Source organism: Canis lupus, chromosome 6 (assembly GCF_048164855.1).
Source record: "Canis lupus baileyi chromosome 6, mCanLup2.hap1, whole genome shotgun sequence".
NCBI classification, from domain to species: Eukaryota; Metazoa; Chordata; class Mammalia; order Carnivora; family Canidae; genus Canis; species Canis lupus.
Window position 1 is genome coordinate 9,582,821 of NC_132843.1, and position 25,152 is coordinate 9,607,972.

The following is a 25,152-nucleotide window of genomic DNA, read 5'->3' on the forward strand; positions in this document are numbered from 1 at the left end:
GCGCCGCTGCCCAGCCCATTACTCTGTCGGGTACCAGGCTTGTAGCAGCCCAGCATACTACCCCTCCGCTGCATCTGCTTGTGCATCCTCCTCCCCAGAAAGCCTGAGAGTTATTCTGGTGGCTTTAAGAGATGAGCCTTTAAATCATTTTAAAACACTGGGATAGCAGAAGCTCTAGAAAGATGAGTCTCTGATAGTGCCAGGGTGCAGGTACCTGCAGCACTGCCTTGTCTTTGCAGACAGACGGGGGTAGGGGTACCTTTTTTCATAATGGGACAATTGGTGGTGGTGGTCTACCTTCTACCTTAACTATTTCAGACTTTTTTTCTTCAATTGTATTTGCTTTTAGCGTCAGTGAATGAAAACCATGAAATATACATGAAGGATTCTGTGTCTGCTGCAGAGGTTGGTACTGGCCAGTACGCCACAACAAAGGGTATCTCTCAGACCAACTTGATCACCACTGTGACTCCGGAGAAAAAGGCCGAGGAGGAGCGGGACGAGGAAGAGGACAGACGGAAAAAGGCGGAAGAAGCCACGCCGGTCGCGGCAGCACGGCACGAGGGAAAGGTACATCTCCCAGGCTCCCTCTTAGGGCTTGCCTAGACCTTGAAGAACTACTTAATAATTTTGAGGCTATAAACCAGGAATGTGCTAAGACATAGGGTAACTCGGGGCGCCTGGGTGGCTCAGTCAGTTAAGCGGCCAACTTGACCTCAGCTTGGGTCTTGATCTCAGGGTTGTGAGTTTGGGCCCCGCGTTGGGCTCCACTCTGGGTGCAGAGCCTACTTTAAAAATAAAAATAAATAAAAATAAAAAAGACTTAGGGTAATTCATATTTCAGCGTTAGTCACATCCATATTATCAGTTTCCAAATTCTGATTTCCTCTGTCGACATTTTTCTTCTGAAGGATTCCTTCTTGAAAATTTTTATTTTAACTGATGTGCTATGTAAGACTTTCAACAGCTGTCCTGTCTATATATCTTAAAAATACATTTAGTGCTATATGACACTTTTCTGTTTGGGCTCACATTTCAGAACTATCACTAAAACTATTTTCTTTGTTTCTGGCCCCATTCTCCTATGCAAGTACTGTATATTGTTCTAGATATACAGTAATCACGTTGCCATTCTGCTGACTGCAAGTAACTGAGTGACCATGGCCTGTGTATTTATACACTGTTTGCTCTCTGAGTTTTAAGATTATAATCTAATCATCAAAGTAGCAAGCAGACATGTTTTGAAAACAGAGATTAAAGCAGACCATTGCAAAGGAAGATGGAAAGTGAATTTGGCAGCAATTTCTCCAAGGTGTTTGATTCATTAAATTTTTAAACTTCATTTCACCCCAACATTTTTTTTTTTTTGCAGTATGTTTATTTTTTTGGTAATCTGGCACCCTAAAGCAACTTTGCAGAAAAATGGAAGTCAGAAAACACATAGACAGCCTACTTCTGGTTCAGGGTTTTATAGGTAGCAGAGCAGCTCCCTAAAAGTAAAACAGAAAACAAAACAAACAAAAAACTATATTGGGAGTTTTATATGTGATGATAATGGGAAAACAGAGTAGCTCCTGGAATGTACAGGTAAAAAGAACTAGCAGGATAAAAATGTTGTATAACTCGTAAGTTATGCTAAAACTTGCCCAGGTTTGACCCAAAAGTGTTCTCTTGAACATGTGCTCTTCAAATATAGATTTATGCAGCAGGGACTCACCTGGGGCTCAAAACAAAATTGCTTCTTTTGATAAGAGTTACACAGTGAAGGATAGACCCACGACATATTGTAGGTATGTGAGAATATTCCACCTAAAACCCTATCTGTCATTTTGTTAGGATAAGATCATTTCTTTGCCAAACACAAAAATAAAGAACAAGATAGGAAATGACAGCAACTATATTGGATCATTTTTGCTGTTAAAACGTGCTTTGTTCTGAATTTTGTTTTTACAATTAAATCAAGGCAGCTTTTGAGTAGGACATAAGAAAAAGGTAGTATGCCTGAAAAGCAAATGATTTCCCTGACTTCCTGAAATCATCCATTCCATCCGAGAATTCTCATGGATTGTGACTGTGATTAAAGCAACACATGAAAGGAAATGACTTTTTGCTTGAAAAACAGACCCTTGCAGTCTCTCTTTATTTAATTTGAAAATTTCACCATGTATATAAAATATAGCACTAGGGATGCCTGGGTGGCTCAGCGGTTGAGCGTCTGCCTTTGGCTCAGGGCATGATCCCGGAGTCCCGAGATCGAGTCCTGCATCGGGTTCCCTGCGTGGAGCCTGCTTCTCCCTCTGCCTGTGTCTCTGCCTCTCTCTCTCTGTGTCTCTCATGAATAAATTTTTTAAAATCTTAATAAAATAAAGCACTAGACCATCATCATTTTTTCCACTTAATGGCATGGGAAAACAAAAAGACTAAAAACTATGATTTTCATTGTCTGAATCTCTGAGAAGCCAGTACTTTGACCCAAATGCCTTCAGCAAGGCTGTGGCCCAGGCCTAGTGCTTAGGTAGGGAGATGGTTGTCTTCATTTTCCACAGTGCAAAGCTGTCTTTTAAAAACCACTTGAATAAGCAGCATGAAAAATTAAACCTTCATTTTATTCTTCTCCATCTTCAAAAAGTAACAAAGAGGGTACTCATTTTTTAACCCAAATGAAAGTGTATTACTGAAAATAGTTCTTAAAAGACTGGTCCCCTAGATTCCTTTGAGAGGAGGCATGTTTCCCAGGCTAATGATCACCCCAGGTGACTGGGCAGCTGCATGCAGAAGTCAGCTTGTAGCTTTTATATTATTCTAAGTTGAATGGGATTTGTGCAGGGTCGTGTTTAAAACCCAGTGCTTAATGTCAAATGCCAGTATTGAGAAAAGACATCCTTGCCTAAGACCGGAAAAGAGTTTTCTAAATTCTAGAATATCCATGATGCAGTTTCATCTATGCATGTTCTTACCTTCTGTCTTTATATTTACCAGGTCAGGATTGAGATTTACATAGCAGGATGGGTAATTTCTACACTACCAGGTCTCTAGGCTAACCACACATGTATGCGTGTGTGTGTGCACACACGCACACACACCCAGAGTATCACGGAGAGCAATGGAAGTCTATCTGCAGGCTCTGTGTGACCTTGAATTGAATTCCTGGGGCTGCCACAGCTCCTAAGTCATGCCAGGTCCTGTTTGGAGCTTGCTTGCTTCCCTCTTTCCCCTCCTGCCCAGCAGCCCTCCACCAACTGCAGAGGAAACTGGCTGTGGTCACAGCTGCCAAGGCCAGAGAGAATGTACAGAGCTTCCCCTTCCTCACAGAAGCCTGAACTCACCAGGAGCACCTTTGTGGGGGTGCCTGCCTTTGTCATTCTGCTAAGGATTCAAACCAGGGGAGTTAAATATAGCGACGACTTTAAAAAAAAAACCAGAAGGCAAAAAAAAAAAAAAAAAAAAAAACCAGAAGGCAGGGAAATTGTACCTTTCTGTTATTTATGGATCACAACTAATGCAAAGTAAATGCTTACGGGCCATATCACAAGAAAGCACATTCTTTTTGCTAGTGAGCTTGTTGAAACCCTTATTTGAGTTTAAGTCTGTTTACATCATGGAGAAAGGAGCCAAAGTAGAAGTTTTCAAAGGAACCTCAATTCTTTGGGGAGCATGAGTTCCTAAAATACTAATTGCTGACTTCCCTGAGTGGCGCTGCATCTCAGATAGGAGTGAGGCCAGAAACTTCTTGATTTGGAAACCCACCTGTTTTGAATATAATTGACTAAGTGAGGAAAGATAATGCTAAACACATGTTTTTTAATAATCAAAATTTGGATTCATTTTTGTTTTTTAATCCAACCGAACTCTAGTAACAGATCTGTTAGCTGGAGATCAAGAGACGTTATTGAAAGTCTTGATTTGAAGTTGTCGGAGAGTTATGCTTGCTCTCGGAACCCTAAAACTTTCTAGAGTTGTTTGGTCTAAACAAATTTTTTTGGATGGTGTGAAACATGTAGACTTTGAGATTGCCCACCAATATTCTTCTATTCTGACTTTAAAAATAAACAAACAAACAAATAAATAAATAAGCCCACCCTGTATTTGACAGTCTAATGGGAAAACGGTAGCCATTCATGGCAGTGTTGGCATGCAGCTTAAATAATTTAAGTACGTGAACAGCCCTAGTGCTAAAAAAATTCTTGTTTTACAATTTTATATTGATACCCATAAGAAAATTAACTAATTGCAGTTTTCTTTTTGTCCTTTTGCACCTCTGTTTGCTGCTTTCTCTCTCTGTCTCTTTCACATCAGTCACCTGGGCTTGGCACTGACTCATGTCCCCCGTCCCCTCCATCAGCCCATCGTCCCCCTGCATCCTCCCCAGAGCTCCGTAGGAGGTGTAAGGAGAATGACTGTCACCCCCTGGGTTTGGAACCAGCCAAAGGCACCGTGCGTGTGCATGGAGAGCCCACCTTGGACTCTGACCACAAAGGGAAGCCATCCCTAGGGGACCAAGATGTGGCTTTTAGCTACAAGCCACAGCCTGGCAAAGGGACCACCCTGTTTTCCTTCTCCTTGCAGCTCCCGGAGTCCTTCCCTTCTCTTCTAGATGATGATGGGTACCTCTCTTTCCCCAACCTGTCGGAAACCAACCTCCTCCCCCAGAGCCTGCAGCATTATCTCCCGATTCGCTCACCCTCCCTTGTGCCCTGTTTCCTCTTCATCTTTTTCTTTCTGCTCTCCGCCTCCTTCTCAGTGCCATATGCCCTCACTCTCTCCTTCCCTCTGGCTATGTGCCTCTGCTACCTGGAGCCCAAGGCGGCCTCCTTGAGTGCCTCACTAGACAATGACCCGAGTGACAGTTCAGAGGAAGAGGTGTGTACCTCGGCATAGAACACACTTCCCTGTCGTGGTCGGGGCTTCGGTCCGAAACAGTTGTTAGGTGCCTACTGCAATAGTGGTCCTACTTTCAGAGCCTCATTTATTGTCTGTGCCGACATGTGAGAGGTTTTTGTGTGTCGGGGAGTACAACCCGGCCCCAGGGTTAGGCACAACACCATGTGGATGGAGCAGTCTGCACCCAGCCCAGAATCCTTCTGCTACCCACAGATTCTACAAGTGATGAATGAATGACTCAGAAGTCAGTTTTAAATAACCCATTAGCTATGTTAAAATTGGGGTTAGGTTAAATGGTTCTGGTCAGTTATTGTTTCATAAAGGAAGGGACACATAAGACCGAGAAAAAAGTTTGACCCAGATTTATGGGGTGTTCCCCAAAGGCATCCTGGCATAATGGTACATGGTGGTGATACCAGTAGGTAAATGATCCTCAAGGCGAGGTGGAAATGAACATCTGTAGGAAGTGTGTTATCATCATTTGGGTAGCTTCCCCCAGCTATAAACACCTGTCCTCCCCAGAAATTCCAAAATGTCCCCACTGTTGTCATGGCCAGACTGTCTCTGTTACTCACAAAGGTGAACCAGATCCCAACGGTGTGTTGGGTCAGAAAAAATGCTCGAGTAGTTTAAAAGGCCTGTGTGACCTTAGTTGTCAGAAGGGCCACAAAGAAGACCAGAAGTAGCTGCAGTTTTCCCACACGATTGAGAAAAGACTCCTTGAAGATGTCTGCATGCTGTAAAAGTAGGCTGGAAGTCCATCAGTCCTAACTGTGCCAACACATATACTGGATGGCAGTGATTCTTTCAACTCCAGCCTGAGACAGAAAACACACACACACACACACACACACGCATGCATGCATGCACGCACGCATGCACACATGGACAATCTGGGAAGGTCAAGGAAGCCAGACAGGCCCCTGTGACTCTCAGCCAGGCATGCGCCCAGTAGGGAAGGGATGGGCCTTCAGCTTGTGTCTGAGAAAGACATGCTTGCTACCTGTCCGTCTCCTGTCCCTCATCTGAGCTAGTGAGTGAGTTGACATAGTAGCCAGTAGCTTTTCCTCCTAACGGCCCTGCCCTCCCATCACTCCACAGCTCTGTGAACAGCCTGGCAGTTCCCTTCAGAGTGCAGGGGAAGAGAACAGAAGCTGCCAACAGAGGGCCTGGCTGTCGCCCCCTCTCCTGCCCACACCCTCCCCAGGCCCTTCCAGCTCTTCTGTTCTCACAAAGCAAGATGTTTTGTGGCAGGAGACAGGCCCAGTAATCCCAACATTTAGAAGAAAAAAAAAGTCACAAAGTCAAAGCAATGCAAAAAAAAAAAAAAAAAAAAAGAAAGAAAGAAAAAGAAAAAGTCTATTCAATTTTCAGCTCAGCCAGAACTCATAATTTGAGCTGCACCTGTGAGTATATAGAATTGTGAGGGTGTGTAAGTATCTATATTTAGTGAAATTATGACTATTTCTCAGTAGCAGGACAAAAATGGGAATGGTCTCCTAGATGTTTTAAATAAAAGTTTGCCCTTTTCCATTTGATATTGCATAAGAGCCCTTTCAAATCAAGGTTCCTGGGTCGTATGACTTAGCTCCAGCTATATATACATATATGTGTATTTGATGTAAAAATATTTTCATACACGTTAAGTATTTTGAGAGAATGACTCCTAGGCTTCAATATCACTATTTCTCACAGTGGCAATATTGCCAAATAACATAGGACTAGAACATACAACATTAAGAACACAAGATTATCGACAGAGACTGTAATATTAGCTGGTTTCCAGCCTGGACACCTATTTTCCCTTTAGCAGTGGAGTTGTCCAGCTAACATAAAGCAAAAAGATTGCCATTCTATGCTTTTCTGAATTCTAAAATAACGGAACTTTTCTATAGCAAACCACACAGATCTTGTGCCTAATCCAGGGTATACATCTTGTTGTAATCAATGCATGAAAATTAATGTTAAACTTGGGCATGTCTGCATTACATCAGCAAAACAAATCACAGCAGTTCCCCGATGCAAGCCAGTGACACGTGACTGGAGCCTCCCAGCAGATCACTCTTGCTGTTACTGCAAACCTCTGAGCCAGCTTGGGCCTCTGGGGTCTTAGCCCTGCTCTCCAGCCCGGAGCGCCTACGACAGCTCTTCCGACACAAGACTTCACATGTGGCCATCTGTTCTATGTCGTCTCTTAACCCAAGTGTTAAGAGCTATGCTCTCTAGTTCAGGCCAAGCTGGAGCACTCCTATGTAGGTCATTCCATTTAAAAAAAAAAAAAAAAAAAAAGCCATTTGTTTACATGGCCTGTTTTATTCTCTGGGCCTCAAGCACTTTGGCAGCTACACGAAGTGACTTCGTGTAACATACGGTTCAGCTCTGTCACGTTCATTTTGCAAAACCACTAATGAATGTAATTCTTTTCAAATATTTTATCAATGTTTACATTTCTCACGTGTTGGGGTAGCTTAATTAGCTCCAGCCTTTCTCAAGAGTGAAACCCAATGTAGAAAGACATAATCACTTCAAACTAGAAAGCTGTTGACCACTCTTTTTTTTTTCCTTTGTACCTTCAAGAATGGTCACATAAGGGGCACAGAATGTTAAATCATTTATCAAGAAACATAAGCTGAATTTAGCTCCCCATCCCATAGAATGTATTTGTGTGTCAGCTCGTAAGGAATTTTTTCGTGATACAAAAAAGATTCGAATTTGGAGGGGAAAAAAAATGAATCAACCAATTTTTAACATTTTAAGTTGTGAAAATATAGACTCATATGATAGTCTGTGACATGTTAGACGTTTCATAGTTTTGTTTACTTATAGTATATAAAGAACAGTTGCTATAAAAGCTACTTTATTCAGCCTTTCTTCATTTATCAATGATTTATTGATCATGCACTATATTTGTTAAATAACTACATGCTCAGTAAGAATTTAAGGGAGTTAAGATATGGCCTAAGCTATTTTTTCATGTAGCAAAAAAAAATAATTATGTAATATTATAATGTGATACTAATATATATTAATGTAACATATTACAGTTATAGGCACTTTCAGGTCTGCATGCATCAGGCCTTATAGAAAGCACTTAGTGTCCCATTACCTGATACCGTTAAGGCTGTTGCTTTTTCTCCATTTTACTGAAAGGAAATGAGGATTAAAGCATGAAACATGCCCAGTGTGTCAGAAACTTCAATAGCAAGGATTTGAGCTCATGTTAGTCTGAGATCAGAGCTCTCACTCTCAACCACGACTGTGATCTAAAGCCAGAATGCTTTAATAGTTTTTAAAACCATACGGGTGATTATGTAAGAGGAGAAATACTTTAAAGCACCTTGGAAGTTTTTCACAAAACTAGTTAGTATGCCAAGCACTGATCATTCCTATTTATTCTTGAAAGCATAAGGTTTCTTTGGGTTATCATATACCTTAACAATAACTTGTCTCTCTCCCCCTATGTCAAACTGGCCTTTCCCTAGGCTACTAGTTGGGAAAGCCATGCTAACACCCTCATAAGAAAATGAAATAGTCACCCCTTCCCCCGACCAGGTGTATTGCCAAGGCTGTCAGGTCATGAAAATGTGTCAGGACACATTCTTTACCAAACCATTGAAAATAGCTGGCCACCTCAGGCACACATGCCAAACGTGAATTTTAATGTATTCTCTTTTAGGAATATATAAAATGGAAATTTGGAATAGCGCCAAGAAATCAGCCCAGCCAGAGTTAGGTTGATATGAACCTCACTGTCCCAGTTGTCCTCCTTGACATTCCTTGTTGTTAGGATTGAAAGATTATTTGAAGAGGCAGGTTCACATGCTTACAGCCCCCAGTTTTTATTTTTGTTTTCAAAATACTTATTGCGTGCCTTTGCTCAAGGGAATTTTAGTAATGATTAGTTGACATTTGTGAAGGGAAAGTCAGTTAATATTACATTATGGCATTCAAATGTCCCACTTTCAATGGCAATGGTTCTGTTGTACTCCAAAGAAAATAGTTTGAAACCATAAACCTCAATGAAACAGCTTAAAAACCAGTCCTGAAATTACTATTATAATTCTCCCTTAAAAACTTAGGCTCTGTCAAATGCTGTGCTTTGTTTTATTTGTTTACAAGTAGATGTCTCTCTTTCTCTATTTTTTTATTATTATAATTTGCTTCATTTGGTTGTTTTGGGAAGAGATGTTTAAATACTTCCTTTATAAACTTCTTTATATTGGAGGGTGGGGCAAAATAAATACAACAGTTAGTCTATGACAACTCTAGTTAACATTGCTACTTGAAAACTGACTTATATTTTTCACATGTAAAACATATGCCTGTGAGTCACTGGCATGTGCTTTTTATAATCAATAGGTAATGCAGACAGCCTGATGGTCATACATGAGTGTAAATTATCAACATGATATAAATGAGGGGCTGAAAGTCCAGTGACTGTTATAGTAGCTTTTTATTTAAATTTACATTTTAATTTAAATTTAATTTATTTAAATTTACCTTTCAAATGTGACTTATTAGTAGAAAAACAGATATAAACATCAATTTTATTTGCATTAAACATTTTTAAGAGACCTTTCTCGGGGTTTTAGTTAAAAGTGGGGGGAAAGAATGACAATTTGGTTTTCCTGAGACGTGAAATCAGACAAGTCAGCTTGGCTAATGCAGTTCCTGCGGTTCCCGCAGGCTGCATGCCTCTGGTCTTCCTCCGAGTGGCTCTGCTGATGAAACCTAGCTCTGGCCTTTCTTTTGCTTTTGCTTGAACCTGGCATTCATGTGGGAAGGTAGTAGGATACAGATCACAAAGACAGTGAGCTGTTTGACCTGTGCCATGCCCTATTTGACCGAATGGGTTTGTTTTCTATTCCTGCCTTCCTCCTGGACCCTGGTCACTCCTGTGATCAATAGACCGACAGTGAGCGCACGGACACCGCGGCCGACGGGGAAACCACTGCTACTGAGGTTGGTACCATCACTGCGGGCGGCTAGTCGCCAGCCCAGCGCAAGCACCTCATGAGCATGGCTCTGCATTCAGGGCCTTTGAAGATTAGCTTCGATAGAGTAGAGATCAATTCTAACTCTGAAAGGAGGCAAGAAATATATTCTATTGCCTAGGCCAGGGGTTCTCAAATTCTGGCGTGCCTCAGAATCCTCTGCAGAGTCCCTTCCTCCTATTTCTCCTGCAAAAGAAGGTCTGGGATGGGACTCCAGAATTTGCATTTCTAGCAAGTTCCCAGGGATGTTGACTCTGCCCATTTTAGGATCACATCTTGAGAACCTTTGGCTAAACCAATAATACTTAAAAGTACATATATATTCCCCTTTCCCAAATGAGAAGCTGTTTATGTATAATAGCCGTGATAAGTGAAGAGGAAGGTCACAATTTAATTAGCTTATTTACTAGATATATTTTAGATCCCAAATAATAATTAAAATAATAATACATCTTTTAACTCCTGTTTGTAGACTGGATGAACATAACCTAGGTCACTCAAAAGAAATGAATTCTCTAAGGAAGAAAAAATTAGCAAATTACTCTTAGTACTCTATTTAAAAAAAAAATGCTATCACATTGAACAGTGATAGGAAAAATACTATGCTATCATTTATCCTTAATAAGGGTAAATAAACATGTGTGCACCTATGTTGTTTTTCAAATATTCTCTACTGATAGCTAAAATTTCGGTAAAAACAGTATCTATGGTAATGGAAGTCAAGACATTCCTAAAGTCCTCACAGAATTTGTTTTTTACTTTGTGATAGTATTTACTCTAAGTTGTTTTTTACATCATCCAGTTAGAACAGTCTTCTAGTAAGACATTCAGAACTAAAAATGTAAATAGTATCTGTATAATACTTAATTGAAAATATCTCCAGAAATACTTTTTAAAATGGAATTTTATTGAATTTCATCCTTCGGAAATACCAGAGTATAATTCAAAGTCTGGAAATCACAATTTTTCATTGAAAAAATATATATTAATCATAATAATATTGTAGGGACACCTGGCTGGCTCAGTCAGTAGAACATGCCACTCTGACTCCTGATCTTGGGGTTGTGAGTTCAAGCCTTGCATTGGGCATAGAAAGTACTTAAAAAGAAATTCTAAAAAATAATATTGTAAAACAACTATCCAGATTCTTTTAAGCAATTACATATAAATTTATTACAAGTTAATAATTTTCTGTGCCAAATTATAACAAAATTACATCTTGATTTTATAACAATTAATAGTTACATGTAGCTACACGTTAATTCAGTAAGCTTCATCAGAATCTTAATGTGTGCTGTAAATGCAGAATATTTTAATAATACTCTAAATTTCTATACCAGTTATTTTAATAATACTCTAAATTTCTATACCAGTTTTAAAGGATACTATATAATGTTTGAAGCATGCAAACGTGTACATGCAACATAGGTAATTATGAAGCTTAAAAATAAAAGAGCTGTGAGCACACCACACACTTAAGAATTAGTGTGTTGCCAGAGTTAGAGTTACCTGTGCACTCTCACACTTTTTAAATACTTGCCCTTCTCTCCTCTCGGGAGCCAGGACCATAGTAGTTCCAGGTGAAATGTGCTGGGGCCAAGAAAGACTAATTGGTTGCAGGCCACCTGCTCAGGTGTCTCCCTCTTCTCACCTGTAATTACACTGTGATCCTCCTCTGTGGACCTGGGTCCGAGTACCCCTGGCAAGACATGCAGCTTTACTACTGCCTGCAAATGAGGCTTGGCCTAGTTACCTAGTTGCTGGTACTCAGATACCAGTCCAAGGGCTAAACAGATCCTTGAAATTAGAAAAATAAAGATAATGAAGTGGCTTTTAGATAAATCTGTTGTATTTTTTAAAAACTCAACAGTGATCCTGTCTACATTTTAAAGAAATGCTGATAATGTTGATGGTAGTTGATCCTTTTTTTTTTAACTTTCTTAACTCATATCAACCTCCTCCCTTCCCAAATTTATTTCTAAGTCTATAGGTTCTAATTCAAGGTTACAAGAAATTCTTAAGTGTGGGACCCTCTATGTTAAATTCTTTGAGCCTCGGTTCTCTGACCTATAAATTGGGGATAATAGCTATAACCTCATAGGGTTATAAAGACTTATAGATCCTAAGGGAGCTCTCATTATTGGGTAATCATAACCACTCTTGTGGATTGTAGTTTGGGTGTGGCTCCCCACACTTCCTGAACCATTTCTAGTGTTCATTAAGGCCAGCCTGCCAAGTGCTGGCTGTCACCTCCCACGTATGTGTGTGTGCTCATCGGCACTTAGAAGTCACCAGGTTAAAGTGTCAGAGACTCACCGAGCAGGGAATCTTTTACCCCTGTCTTCTTCATAAGCATCGGAATTTATGTGTGAGAATGTGGTGGCTTGCATATAGGAAAGAAATGACATCCATATTCAAACAAGAGCAAACTAGTGCAAGTTTCTATAGAGCATAGTTCTTCGATCATAGAGTCAATTACATGGTAAGACTTTATTTCCCACTCTTTCTTGATGCTGGCAGTCGGACCAGGAGGAAGATGCAGAGCTCAAGGCACAGGTAGAAAATTAAAAATAAAACAAAAACAAAAACCAGTGTGTGATAAGTCATTGTTCGTCTACGGTGTCCCAGCCTTCCAGCATGCTCCGTAGGCGGTTACCCGTGTTGTCGGTGCAGTGTGGAGGATGGCATTTGTTCCCGTGACTACTGTGTCCCTTACCTTTCCCTTTCTTCTCCACTTTTTTCAGAATAGTCTGATTAAGCGAATAAAGGGTGAAAATGTGTATGTCAAACATAGTAATCTTATGTTAGAGGTTGGTATTGGTATATACCAGTGCATGTTTGTGTGTGTTGGCATTTCTGTTAGTGGCATACCTGTGGGCTCATACGATGGTGCATGAACTGTGTGCTCTCACCTGTGAATAAGTGGGGATACCTTCTTAGCCTACTTTGATTCCTTTCTGATTCCTTCCTTCTCCTAGATATAGATCCTTTTTCCTGTGTGTATTTGTTTTAATTTCTTGTTACATGTGAATTACACTCTATATTTATAGTTTGCCTTTAAAAACTCTTTTGATTTTTCTGCTTGTGTGAACTAGATTTTTTTTTCTTCTCTCTTCCTTAGAAATATCACATTTTCACCAAAGTGCTTGTAGTAGTGTCATGAGCCCTGATCAGATCCCTTTTATTTTGAGTACTAATGAGATTGACATTACTTTAGAAAAAAAAAAAAAAAAACGCAGATAGGAAGGCAAATGTAAAACATTGACTGTTGGATTCTTTATGTTCTGAATATAGGAGCTAGATAAAACTCAAGATGACCTGATGAAACACCAAACCAATATTAGTGAGCTGAAAAGAACCTTTTTAGAAACCTCCACAGACACTGCCATCACGAATGAATGGGAAAAGAGGCTTTCTACTTCCCCAGTGCGACTAGCCGCCAGGCAGGAGGACGCGCCCATGATCGAACCACTTGTACCTGAAGAGGTCGGTATTCGGGCATTGGGTTGCCATCGTCTTCTGTTCACTAGCATCACTCCTCTACAGGGCCTGCCCCTGGGGAACGCAGTTGGCAAGCTTCTGAGTAGACAGTCTTGCCGCCTGTCTGCGTATAACCTGAACTCACATACTTAGGCCTCCAAAGCAAAGCTGCAGAGTAAAATGATGTGGCGGGTGAGGGATGAGCAGACACATCACAGGGTGCTGGGAGTGAACAAGGAGGCCCAGGGAAACTACAGTGCATGCAAATTGGTTTATTCTAACCGCAAACCTAGATTTCACAGCTGGGAGAAATGGAGATATTGTCTTAATGAACTGACACTTTTTCTGAAAACGCTTTTTCTGCCACATTCAGAAATGCCCTGAAAACCCACGAATGTTTCTCATCAGTTGCAAGATGAGGCGTAGAGAGATTGTCTAATGTTTGACTAAACACTGATCCGAAGTTGACAGAATTTCAGGATATGTTTCACTCTGAGAAACCAGTGTTTTTTACTGGTAGAACTAGCGTTCGATTTGATTTTGATTTTTAACTGATTTTTTAAAATAGAAGCAACTGGTTATTTTAACCGATTTATAATCAGTTTTTGATTTTTAATGAAGTAGAGGCCGGAATGTCTCTTCAAGTAAGACTGTTCCATATTGAAAAGCTCTCTTGAAATGTACAGCCAGACAGTGAGGATTCAGCTGATACTATTTCAGGGCTCCCACTGTGGGACCCACAAATGGCAGTGGTGCCCATCTGTCAACTATTCAACATCCTCTTGCTTTATCTGTCTTTCAAAAGAACTAGTTTTTTAATAACCAGATCTTTCTAGCATTATACTGGTTAACTTCTTTCTTATCAAGTTCCCTTTATTGTAACATCGTTGTCCAGAAAGCTGAGACAGAAGAAAATCAAAACTTCAGCCTCTATGGGAGAAAAATCCGTTAAGTGGTCGTCTACATGCAATGCTTAGGTCCTTGTAGTGAAAAGAAAAATCTACTTACACTCATTTTGATCATTTTCTAAACTTCCCTTAAAAGCTATCTATCAAAAGTGACAAGGTGTATATCCATTTGAATTACTTTGAAAGGGGCCCTTTTATGCAGAATAAATGAAAAGTACTGTTGCCAAAATACTCCTGTACTGATACACATCAGTTTCATTCAGATTACTTGAGTAATCTACAGTGGCTAGTAGTGGTGATTATATTCTAAAAATACTGTGTATGTTTACTATAAAGTGTGAATTTTATTGCCAGTGGTTTCAACTTTCAAATAGTGATTTAATAGCACATAAGTTGCAAGGATGCCCCAAAGCATCTCCTCATTAACTTTGGAGCATAGACAAATCCACATACAGGGCAGGGCCCACCAAACAGGAAGGATAGATGTGTGGTACGTGAAGGGCTCCGCGTATGTCTCCACAAATATTTCCCACAACAGCCTTTTACGATCCACCTAGGCTTATTAGTCCATGTTAGAAGTACATTCCCTCCTGGTCACTTGAATAGGTAAAGTTTCCAAATCCCAACCAAAATGAAATACCCACTAGCACTTGTGCAGTGTCAGTATCATCCTCTTTTTGAACATAGGTGGTAGTTTTACAGTACATAAGCTTAGCACAGCTGATCATCTTCAATCACAGATTCCATATTTGCACATTCATCTACTTGCTGAAATTCACTGTAACCCTAAACTCAGTATTAATGGCACTTTCACAGTTGTCTGCAGACAGACACAGAGTGGTGAAAACTTTGAGTCTCAACCGTGCCTGTTCCCAGCTTTGGTTGAACAAGGCAGTGCTCTGCCTTCCTGTTGAGTCTCCGTACTATGAACACATGTGCTTTTTGTGCCTATTTAGTGCTATGGTTTTGTGTGTCCATGGGTGATTCTGCTGTTTCAAATAACCCCCACACAGAGTGCCGAAGTGCTAGCTAGTGTTGCTCAGCACAAGAGCACTGTGATATGCTTTTTGGGAAGATATATTAGAGAAGTCTCATCAGGAATAAGTCCTAGTGCTGCTGGCCATGAGTTCAATATTAACGGATCAATAATATGTATTAAATAGGAGTATTTAAACAAAAACACATACAGAACAAGGGTATGTATTGAACAGTTGATGACAATACCATGACCAGAGGCTCACAGAGACCTTAACCATATGTTTCCCATAAAATCAATGGTTCATTATTCACAAACTCATGTTCATGGTGATTCTATTGAACATAATTACCATGAATATCTGGAATCAACTCTATTTGTGCATTTGTATGCTTTCTAGTCCAGCTCTACTCTTGATAGGCAGATCTTGCCTGGGCCTTGAATTGGGGGGGGGGGGGGAGGAGGGAGGAACATTCACCATGATCATCTCTTTCTGGATAGGGAGAGTTATCTTCACTCTCTGAATCTGACTTCTGTGACTTTCCATCCAAGCCTTGGGGTGCGACTCTAGGTGCATATTAAAATTACCTACCAGAAGTTTAAAAATACTGATGCCTGGGATCTATTAATCAGAGACTGATTTAATTAGTCTGATCTGCAGCCCCACAGAGTACTGTTATTTAAAAGCTCTCCATGTAATTCTAATGCACAGTGCAGCTTGAGAACCCCTGGCCCAAGGAGAAACAAGGGCCATGGCTCTGCACAAATCCCTGCTCCTCTGAGAGAGAGTAATACCTCTGTACATTTGCAGGTCAGTAAGGGCCTTGTTTCCTAATTATGACATAGCAATGAATGTTTAAGTCACTAAAAATGTTTAGGGGTATACAGCTGACTCTGTTCTAACCTGCAACAAAAGTAAACATACCGATTATCAGCTTTTCTTTAGTTATCAGCATCTCATCACTTATCTTTAGCTAAACTAACTGCACTGAGGTTGACTATAGGATTTTAAGCTCTATCCCTTATGTGACCTTTTCTCGCACTGGACATACACACACAGTTCAGAATACAGACAGTGTTGGTACTTTCATTATAGACAAAGACAATTTTGAAATTAGTTGATGTCAGATAACAGGATATGCTAAAAAACAAACAAACAAAAAAAAAACACTGTTTTCCTGCTATTATCGGTTTGGGGTTTTTTTTGTTTTTTGTTTTTTTTGTTTTTTTTTTAGACTTTCATCCTAGGAATAATCTTTAGCTCAGTGATTATAATTAGAGGCCTACCAGTGGTATTCTGAAAAGTACCTACAATTTTGACCTTTCCTTCCTGTTTCTTATTCCTCTGTGACAAAAAGGCCACATTTGAGAGTAAAACAAAACAAAACAAAAATCCATATTTAATGATCCCACATGGTACATTTTGTCTTTTCCAACACCTTTCTCCAAAATGGGACAGGACAGGGTTGTTGTTTTTTTACCCTTCAGAAATATCTTTCTTGTTCCTAACTGAAAAAGGGGGATAGGAGATTGATGTTATCAAAATTTGCCAGTAAGACCTTCAGGGGGAATATTCTAGATGTCCCCTTACAAACTCTTAAGATGTCCCCTTACAAACTCTTATAGGTAGACTATTAGAGGTCGTCCTGATTGATTTGTACACACATAGGAATAGTAAATAACTCTCAGTAAATTACATTGTTTACAATAGAACTTATTTTAAAAGCTCTGTTCTAGAAACTTTGAGCTTTATATTAGGATTTTTTAGATGAAATAACCCTTTCTGTCATTACTCTATGGCGCTATACTCTCGGCACAGGGGTCGGCTTAGTGGCTAGTATATGGCCCCTTGAATTATTCCTATTTAATACTAAAGGAAATAATAAAAAGATAAAAGGAAGAAGCTAGTTGCTAATGTGTCATATTTATTTACTTCAACGTTTCTTAATGGTACATGTTAAAGCATGATTTGAAGCACTTAATTTTTCACTAAGATATTTTGAAATTGACTTTTTAAAGTTATTTGCCATCTTAATAAAAGTTCAAATAAACCTATAAATTTTGAATATACCTTGTGGAATAATAAAGGAATCAATCAAGGTCCAACTGAGTTTACTCAAACCAGTAGCTGATGCAATGGCCCTTGTGCATCTCCTTGCCCGGGATTAAGTCAGCGCTTCAGCAGGGAATGCAATCAACTATTTGTCAAATGCAGGAGTGAGGATCTTTTTCTCCCTTAATTTTTTTTTTAATCTTAACAACTTCTTTTACTACTCACTTCTCCAGTTTTGCAGATGACTAGCCTAGACACTGTGCTAATGTCAGGGAGCTCTTTCTATTGCTCTTGCATGTTTTCTGTTGGTAGAAGTGGCAAAGGTGTGAGTCAAACACTGGAGCTTCAGGAAATAATCTGTTACTTTTGGGAAATGATTAAACGTTGAGAAAGTTTCAGACCATTTTTCAAATTCATAAACAATAATTTACTTCTTCAGAAAAAGATGAATGACTATTATATGTAAGACACAGTAAAAGAACTGTCTTCCTAACTTGCCTTTTCTGGAAACTGTCTGCTTCCTCCTCTCCAACCCAACCCCCTTTATTCAAACAGACCAATGAAGAAAGAGAAATTTCTGAAAAAGTTATATTTTTGCAGCAAGGAAGCTCTCCATTCCTTGAGTCTCAGGTAAAAAACAAACATGAAGGAATTTCCCAGAAGGGAATCGCTCTTCAGATTTCAGTGTCATGAAAATGTCTTTAGTTTTTATTTTCTTTTGTAATTTTATCTTGCTTCCAAATAAGGTAGGTATTTCATTTTTGCTTAGATTCTGGGGAAGGGAAGAGGGAGCTTTATTACTATTTTAGTTACCAGTTAGCCATCATTCCTTTATGGCTCTTGCTCCTTGGTGATTATATCTGTGTATAGTCATTGAACCATGATGATTATGCTTTCTAACAATATTATTGGACTCTTTACTCTCTGCTTTCCCTATAGAGTGGTACTAATTTAGATGACCTTGACTGATTGTGAAAGTTCTGAACTTTTATTGGTTTTCCCACTAGCCGAGTCTGATAAAGAAAATGCAGGAAGGAGATTCTGCGGCCTCTGTGGTTACCTCTCATCAAATCATTTTCCAGAAAACTGTCCCATCGACCTTAGAGGTTATTTTTCAATTCATTTCATTTAATCCAGCACCAGCGTGTAGACTGCTCTCTAACGTTTGTTCTTAAGGCACACGTTTCTAGATTCAAGTGCTTAGACCAAGATAAATATGAAAGTAGAAAAACACTGTAGTTTAAAATGTAAATCAAGGTGCTCATCTGCCCCTGGTTTTGATTTGTCTTCCCTTCGTGATCTGTTAGTCTAGCCCGCTGCCTGGTCTCAGCCTTTTTAGCCTTCTCAAATAGAACTTCCTTAACTTTGATTTCTTCTGCTATATTGGAAGTAAGACTAAGGAAAGTGGCAAAAAAACTGCTCAGACAATGAACTTCACTTATAAATAAGATTGGAACACGATACAGACCACCATGACCTATTTCTAAGAGTCTCCAACAATGCCCCAGCCGTAGGAGGCACTTCCCTGCAGGGCCTGGAGTATAGGCACACTCACTGTTTATTGGATAGTAAGTGCTGTAGTGCATTTGATCATCCTATTTAAGGAAGTCTGATTTACAAACATGAAAAATGGTATTTATTCACAGAAACTTAATGGGATGGATGCTGGCAAGTTCTTTGTGAAAACAGCAGATAAGAAGTGAAGTGTGGTATTACAGTTACCCAGGAACCGTCTTTTTGTGTCAATACAAGCTACATGACTTGTACAACGACTTCAGTCACGTCATTTAATCTTGAAATCTAAAATGATCGGAGAGTTTAGCATAAGGTCAAATATATTCTTGCAAAACTTTACCACCAAGGTAGGGTCCTGTTTCAAGAAATCTGAAATGGCAACTCCACGTGCAGACTGTATGCCAAGTGGAATGTCAGAGTTTATAAATTACAGACAGGAAGAGATTTGCAAGCATAATTATTAGATATTAACACCAGCCCCGTGCAGTCACATCACAGTGTAGCTTTTGCCCTGGTTTTCTTAGATGATTCTTAATTTAGAAATGAGACCATCAGAATGTCTAATTTAGCTTTTGTATTTCAAATATAGGGCACAGAGGATTGGGTTATTGTAGACAAAGTACCCACTGAGGTAGTTGATGGTGATTCGAAAAAGATTGTGACTTACAAGGTCGTGACGGTGAGCAGTAGAACCGGTGACATCCCCGCCGATCTGTTAAGATCCGGTGCCATTGAAATGCAGAGCTTCGATGACTGGGCCCGGGAAATGCAGTTGAGAGGAGAAAGCAAACAGAAAATATACACTCTAGGAAAGTCCTACGACACCGTATCGGGAAAGATCGTTACCATGACTGGGAAAGCCAAGGAGGGGGAGAAGGGGGTGCCGCCCTGCAGTCCAGAAGCCTTCCAGAAAGCAGAGAGAGGCTTGGCGGAGCCCATGAAAGCCTTTCCACCCACGGCCGATTTCGAGGTCCTGGACGCCGCCCCTGATGAGAAGCCCAAAAGAGCACCCGAGGTCCACACCCCCAAACGGAAACTGTCCGAATCCCTGGCTCCCATCAGGGAAGCCGAGTCCCGGCGGCCCAGCCCTGAGGAAGAAGAAGATGTGCAGAAAGCCCCAGGGTCGGGCCGGGCCACGGGGCCCCTCGCGGGCCTGGACAGCACGCGTCTCGCCAGGATGGAGCCAGCGGAGGGCGAGGTCTTGAAAGTGGGGCTCTTTGGTCCCAGGAGGAAGAGCCTGTCCGAGTGGAGATACTCCCAGGAACCGGCTGTCACCGTGGCCACTGCTCATTACGTTACCGAGTCGGCCACGTCCCGAGTTGTGGTAACCAGTGCCTTTCGTTTGGGCCACCGTGTCAGAGTCCAGCATGACCTTTTTTTGAGGCAGTGCCCTTCCACCCTAAACTTTTCTGTTCCTCTCGCTATTTGGCTTTATGTTGAGAGCCGCCAACCCTAGCTTTTTCATTTTTCTCGTGGTTAGATGGATAGCGCAGTCCAGTGTAAGCATTAAAAACACTTTCCGTTTTGTTTCCAGCTCCCCGATCCCGAGATGTGGTAGTGCTGCCTGGGGCTTGCAATGAAGGGGAAATGACCTGCTTATGCCGGCACCACCCACATCCTAATAACTCTCTCTGCTTTACCAAACCAGAGCTCATGGTCACCTCAAGTTGCTATTTTATTTCCCATTCTTTTCTGTTTCCAAAATCTGTATGGTAGATTCCCTCCTGCCTCCTCCCGCCTTCCTCCCCTACAGTTTTGTCTAAGCAGCTGTGAATGTGACTATACCCGTCTGTTCCTGTCTCTGTGTTTGACTGTCCGTTTCTTTGTTCACTCAGACTAAACAGTCGTCTTCTGAAAAGCTCATGGATGGCTCTGAAATCTTCAGTTTGTTAGAATCTGCAAGGAAACCAACAGAATTCATAGGAGGGGTTACTTCTACTTCTCAAAGCTGGGTTCAGGTGGCCAATTGCTCCCTCTTTGGTGTTCCTGACTCTGCCTATTTGCCTATCTTTATGCCTCTTTGGTGTGTGTGCACGTGTGTGTGCATGCATGTTTTGCATCCAAGTGGCTCTAAGGCCTTAAACACCTGAGAGGTATCTTCAGGTGTTTTCCTTCGTGCCTGCTTGGCATAGCTGTGATGTGCCTTTATTTGCATCACTAGAACATACTTCAGATATTCAAAAAGCAGTCATGTTGAAAAATCTGAATAGCATTTAATTTTTTAAGCATCTTATGTCATCCATTAGGTCTCAGAAAGCTGCCAGAATCAGTGGGAAAATGCTATAGTGCTTTCATTTTGTTTTGTTTTCGTTGCGTTTTATGCCGCATCCTGTTTCATCTGCAGATATCCCGACATAGCAGCACAGGCTTGTGTGTGTGTGTGTGTGTGTGTGTGTGTGTGTGTGTGTGTGTTGGGGCAGAGGACGCGCCTCCGAGATTCTGGTGGGAGGAATGAAAGCGTTTGTAAGCGTTTCTGATTATAAGCACTTGACACTGGCTTTAGGTGTCCTGGTGAGTGGCTGCTTTTGTTTTTATTTTGGCTTTGTGACCTTTGGTGTATGGAAAGCCACAATGACACCCCAATCCTCTCCCATGCAGAAAACAGAAACCAAGACGGAGTCCAGCAAGACGGAGACAGAAACAAGCCATTTAGCACCGAGCCCCCAGCCACTTAGCACCGAGAAGGTTGTGCAGGAAACCGTGCTGGTGGAGGAAAGACATGTGATGAGTGTGCATGCGAGTGGGGATGCTTCTTACGTGGCTGGAGATGACATGGATGCTGCGACACAGGCAGCATCTGCTGATGCTTCTGGCTTGAAAGGGAAGGAGGGCTCTGCTCTGCCGGAGGGGGCTAAGGAGGAGAAGGGGCAGGTGGCCGATAAAGCTGTCCTCGAACAGGAAGAGACAGCTGCTGCTTCCCACGAGCCAGAGGAGGAGCAGAGCACAACAACCCACGTTCCTGAAACTCGGGAACAGAAACCTCATTTTGAGGTAACTAGTAGTTGACGTTACTTTCAGCACCAATGTAAAACTGACATATGACTCCCCAAAATCTCGTTAAGCGTAAAGTGTAAAGCTAAGTTTAATTTTCTACCTTTTCCAAGTGCAATTTGTTTCTCCTCTTATTCCCCCTCTTGCACGGCGACAGGGCCTCCATGCTGGTTTCCATCTTTGGGTTCACATGCAAACGTATTTAATGATTATTAATTATGTGTGGTTCCAGGAAATGGTTTCTACCTTCACTGTAATTATTGGCAGTAAACCTGGGGAATGCGTGGCCAGCCAAGATAGTAGAAAATTCGATAAATTTATTTTTGATCAGGATACTTACCCAGAAGGCCCAAAAACCATGCTCGCCCCGGTACCAAATGCCAGAACTTCGTTCTTTATCTCTTTTACTGAGATTCCTAAAGTATATGGAGTGAGGGGTGGCTAATGTCTTAAAATCTGTTCCTTCTTTCTAAGAAGTTATTAAATAAAAGGCGAATTGATGATTTTTGATCTATTAGTTTAGGCAAGACAGGAAAGGCAACATAAAAATAGTTTTTTAAACATTTCCTTCAAAATGCTTTCCTTTACCTGGAACATCCCATGTGAAAAACTCTCTGGAATTCTGAAAGACATTCCTCAACTAACCCTCCCCACGTTACACCTAACCATTTACTACATACTAACCTGTACTCATACATACCCACCGAGAGGGGAGGGAAAAAGCCAAAATCATGTCTTTGTGCAAACTACTAAATAGCCACTCTACCTGCTTCCCATTGGTACAGTCATCAACTGTGAAGACAGAGAGCCTCAGTTTTGGCAGTGTTTCACCAGGAGGAGTAAAGCTAGAAATCTCTACCAAGGAAGTGCCGGTAGTTCACACAGAAACAAAAACGATAACGTATGAATCGTCACAGGTAAGACTGTGCATGAAGGTCAAAGCCCTGGCACTTTGCTTTGCCCCTCTCTGTGGCTCACTGCATTAAAGTTGGACCCCATGACATTTAATTCGTGAGACTCAGAGGACACAGCAGCCAAACTGTGTCTGTCAAGAGTGATAATGGTAATAATTATAACTTTATTACTGCTGACGAAGCATCAGGTGACTTACACTGGTCTTCGTATATCTCAAGAGGTAGAACGAGGCTCAGGGACCTATTTCCCCAGCCATAGATGAGGAAGCCTACCAGCTCGAGCAGACACTACTCCCATTTCGCAAGGCCCAGTTTTTAAAGATGATTAACCCTGGCTGTGTTTGGGCGAGCCTGTCCCCAAGGCCATGGCTCCCATGTGCTGATTGGACAACGTGGCTATGGGGAGAGATAACTGAATCATTGTGATGTCCTGACCACTCAGATGCCCTGAGGGATCTGAGTGCAGTGTCTGTTCCCTGCTTTCGTAGGTTGACGCTGGTGCAGATTTGGAACCGGGCGTGCTAATGAGCGCGCAGACGATCACGTCTGAAACCACCAGTACCACGACCACCACCCACATCACCAAAGTAAGTGGACTGGGAAGAGACCGTCCCAGTTGGGCTGCACAGACGAAGAGTTTGGTGAATATCAGGACGCCCAGATAGGCGCCTTGGAGCTTTCAGGCCCACTCTGCTTACGGGGCGTGTGCTCCTACACGCTCCTTTCTGTTTAGGAGTATGCACCCTGATACCCTTTGCTTGCCTAACACGGAACTCCAGTCCTCAGCATGTGGTAGGTGTTCCAGAAACACGGGCCAGCCACGCCCAAAGGACTCCATTGTAGCTTCGCTTCTGGAATTAATGATTTTGAGTAATTGCCAAAGAAGTGTTTCAACGAATTCATTTCTTAACGAATGCTGTCAGTTAAAGCTCTGCTAGCGTTTTCTGCCATTTCCCCCACTGAATGATGATTGTTCCTCCAAGCGGGTCAGTTTGTAACACTTGTCTGTCCCTTGCAGACTGTGAAAGGAGGCATCTCCGAGACGAGAATTGAGAAGCGGATAGTCATCACAGGAGATGCGGACATCGACCATGACCAGGTAGTGTGCATGAGGCCGTAAATACCCTGGCAGAAGAACAGACATACACTGGTCAGCCCTACTCTTCCCAGTGTTGTTCTTCTAGTCCATCATGCGGTCTGAACAGTTTTCTGAATTGAATTTTCAATATGCAATGTACAATTCCTTTTGCGGTCCTTGTACCTCATTTGTAAATTACATATATAAATCTAGCTCATAAGTCTCCACCTTGCTACTGATCATGCATGTTCCACCTCCTTTTTGTCTTTGCCCTTCTGTGATTTCCTGGGGATAGGCGCTGGCTCAGGCAATTAAAGAGGCCAAAGAGCAGCACCCTGACATGTCAGTGACCAAAGTAGTGGTCCATAAAGAGACAGAGATCACACCGGAAGATGGAGAGGATTGACCCCAGGTAAGAGGCGACGCTGATTCTCTAGGCTTGGCCTTGGCTGGCATGTAGCATGGGGCACTTCCCTCTGTCCTGCCTGCCACCTCCTCTTCCTTCTTCTCTCACTGGCATCAGCAGGGCTGCTCAGCAAGGGGCAGAAAATTGCTTTGTGGGTGCTGGTTTGTTTCAGATCTGGGAGTTCCATACTGTGGATTTTGGCATATTCACCAGTTAAAGGCTCAAGAAAGAAGCAGTCTTTGCTTGCATGGTCTCGCTGATGTTTCCTTTTCACTCATGCCCTGTACCCTTCATTATCCAAATTCAGAGGGTCAGATTTGATTTCACTTGCCCTGTGCCCTAATCAGAACTAAGGCCATTTTATCCTAAAAGGCACGATCCGTGTATGCCAAATACTGGGGAAATAAAGTGTGCCCCTTTGTCCTTTTGACGACAGCATTATCCCATTCATTCTAAGCTTCCTTTGCGACTGTATTTGGTTATGCTTCTGATTACGCTCTCATTTTGCTTTGTTTCTAAACATGGACACTCACTTTCATTTTGGTTGTCTTATATTTTCTGTATTCTTTGGGATGATTTTTTTTTCCTCTTTGTATAGCGTCTTGTCTCAGGAGGAGGCAAAAATGCAGTCTTGTATTCCAGCTTTTCTCTGGAAAGTGTGTGCATGCCTTTTCAAGGGCTGTTTGGCTGGCATCATGAGCATCTTCTGTAGTGCGCACAGACTTGTTTTGCACACTCACCTGCCGTGCAAGAACTCACAGCCACCCAGCATCCCCAGAGGGCTTTGAATGCTGAATGCAACAGTTGAGCTACTTGCACATGTGATTATGTGATTAAAGTCTCATAAAAGCTTTACACATATAAATGAAATAAGGAAGTTCTCTAACATTGATTTAGGGAATATAGATTGAATAGTGGACTCTCTAAAAAAATACAAAAGTCACTCATGCTCAATA

The 25,152-nt window shown here is 41.4% G+C and overlaps 1 protein-coding gene across 50 annotated transcripts in view; it reads left to right on the top strand.

The window, feature by feature from the left end:
* The window catches only part of EPB41L3 (erythrocyte membrane protein band 4.1 like 3), a 226,184-nt gene that overhangs the window by 199,667 nt on the left and 1,365 nt on the right, over positions 1-25,152 (top strand). For 5 of the 50 annotated variants that reach the window (XM_072828827.1, XM_072828810.1, XM_072828818.1 and 2 more), the window contains exons 12-26: positions 350-570; positions 4,297-4,860; positions 9,790-9,843; positions 12,396-12,431; positions 12,620-12,685; positions 13,170-13,361; positions 17,848-17,922; positions 18,300-18,398; positions 19,397-20,131; positions 20,643-20,765; positions 21,406-21,798; positions 22,584-22,715; positions 23,201-23,299; positions 23,731-23,811; positions 24,086-24,202. In XM_072828827.1, the coding sequence (XP_072684928.1) occupies positions 350-570; positions 4,297-4,860; positions 9,790-9,843; positions 12,396-12,431; positions 12,620-12,685; positions 13,170-13,361; positions 17,848-17,922; positions 18,300-18,398; positions 19,397-20,131; positions 20,643-20,765; positions 21,406-21,798; positions 22,584-22,715; positions 23,201-23,299; positions 23,731-23,811; positions 24,086-24,196 (2,981 nt within the window). In that variant the 3' untranslated portion in view covers positions 24,197-24,202. The remainder of the gene's footprint in view (positions 1-349; positions 571-4,296; positions 4,861-9,789; positions 9,844-12,395; positions 12,432-12,619; positions 12,686-13,169; positions 13,362-17,847; positions 17,923-18,299; positions 18,399-19,396; positions 20,132-20,642; positions 20,766-21,405; positions 21,799-22,583; positions 22,716-23,200; positions 23,300-23,730; positions 23,812-24,085; positions 24,203-25,152) is intronic. The other 45 variants (XM_072828836.1, XM_072828830.1, XM_072828824.1 and 42 more) reach the window with 44 other exon arrangements.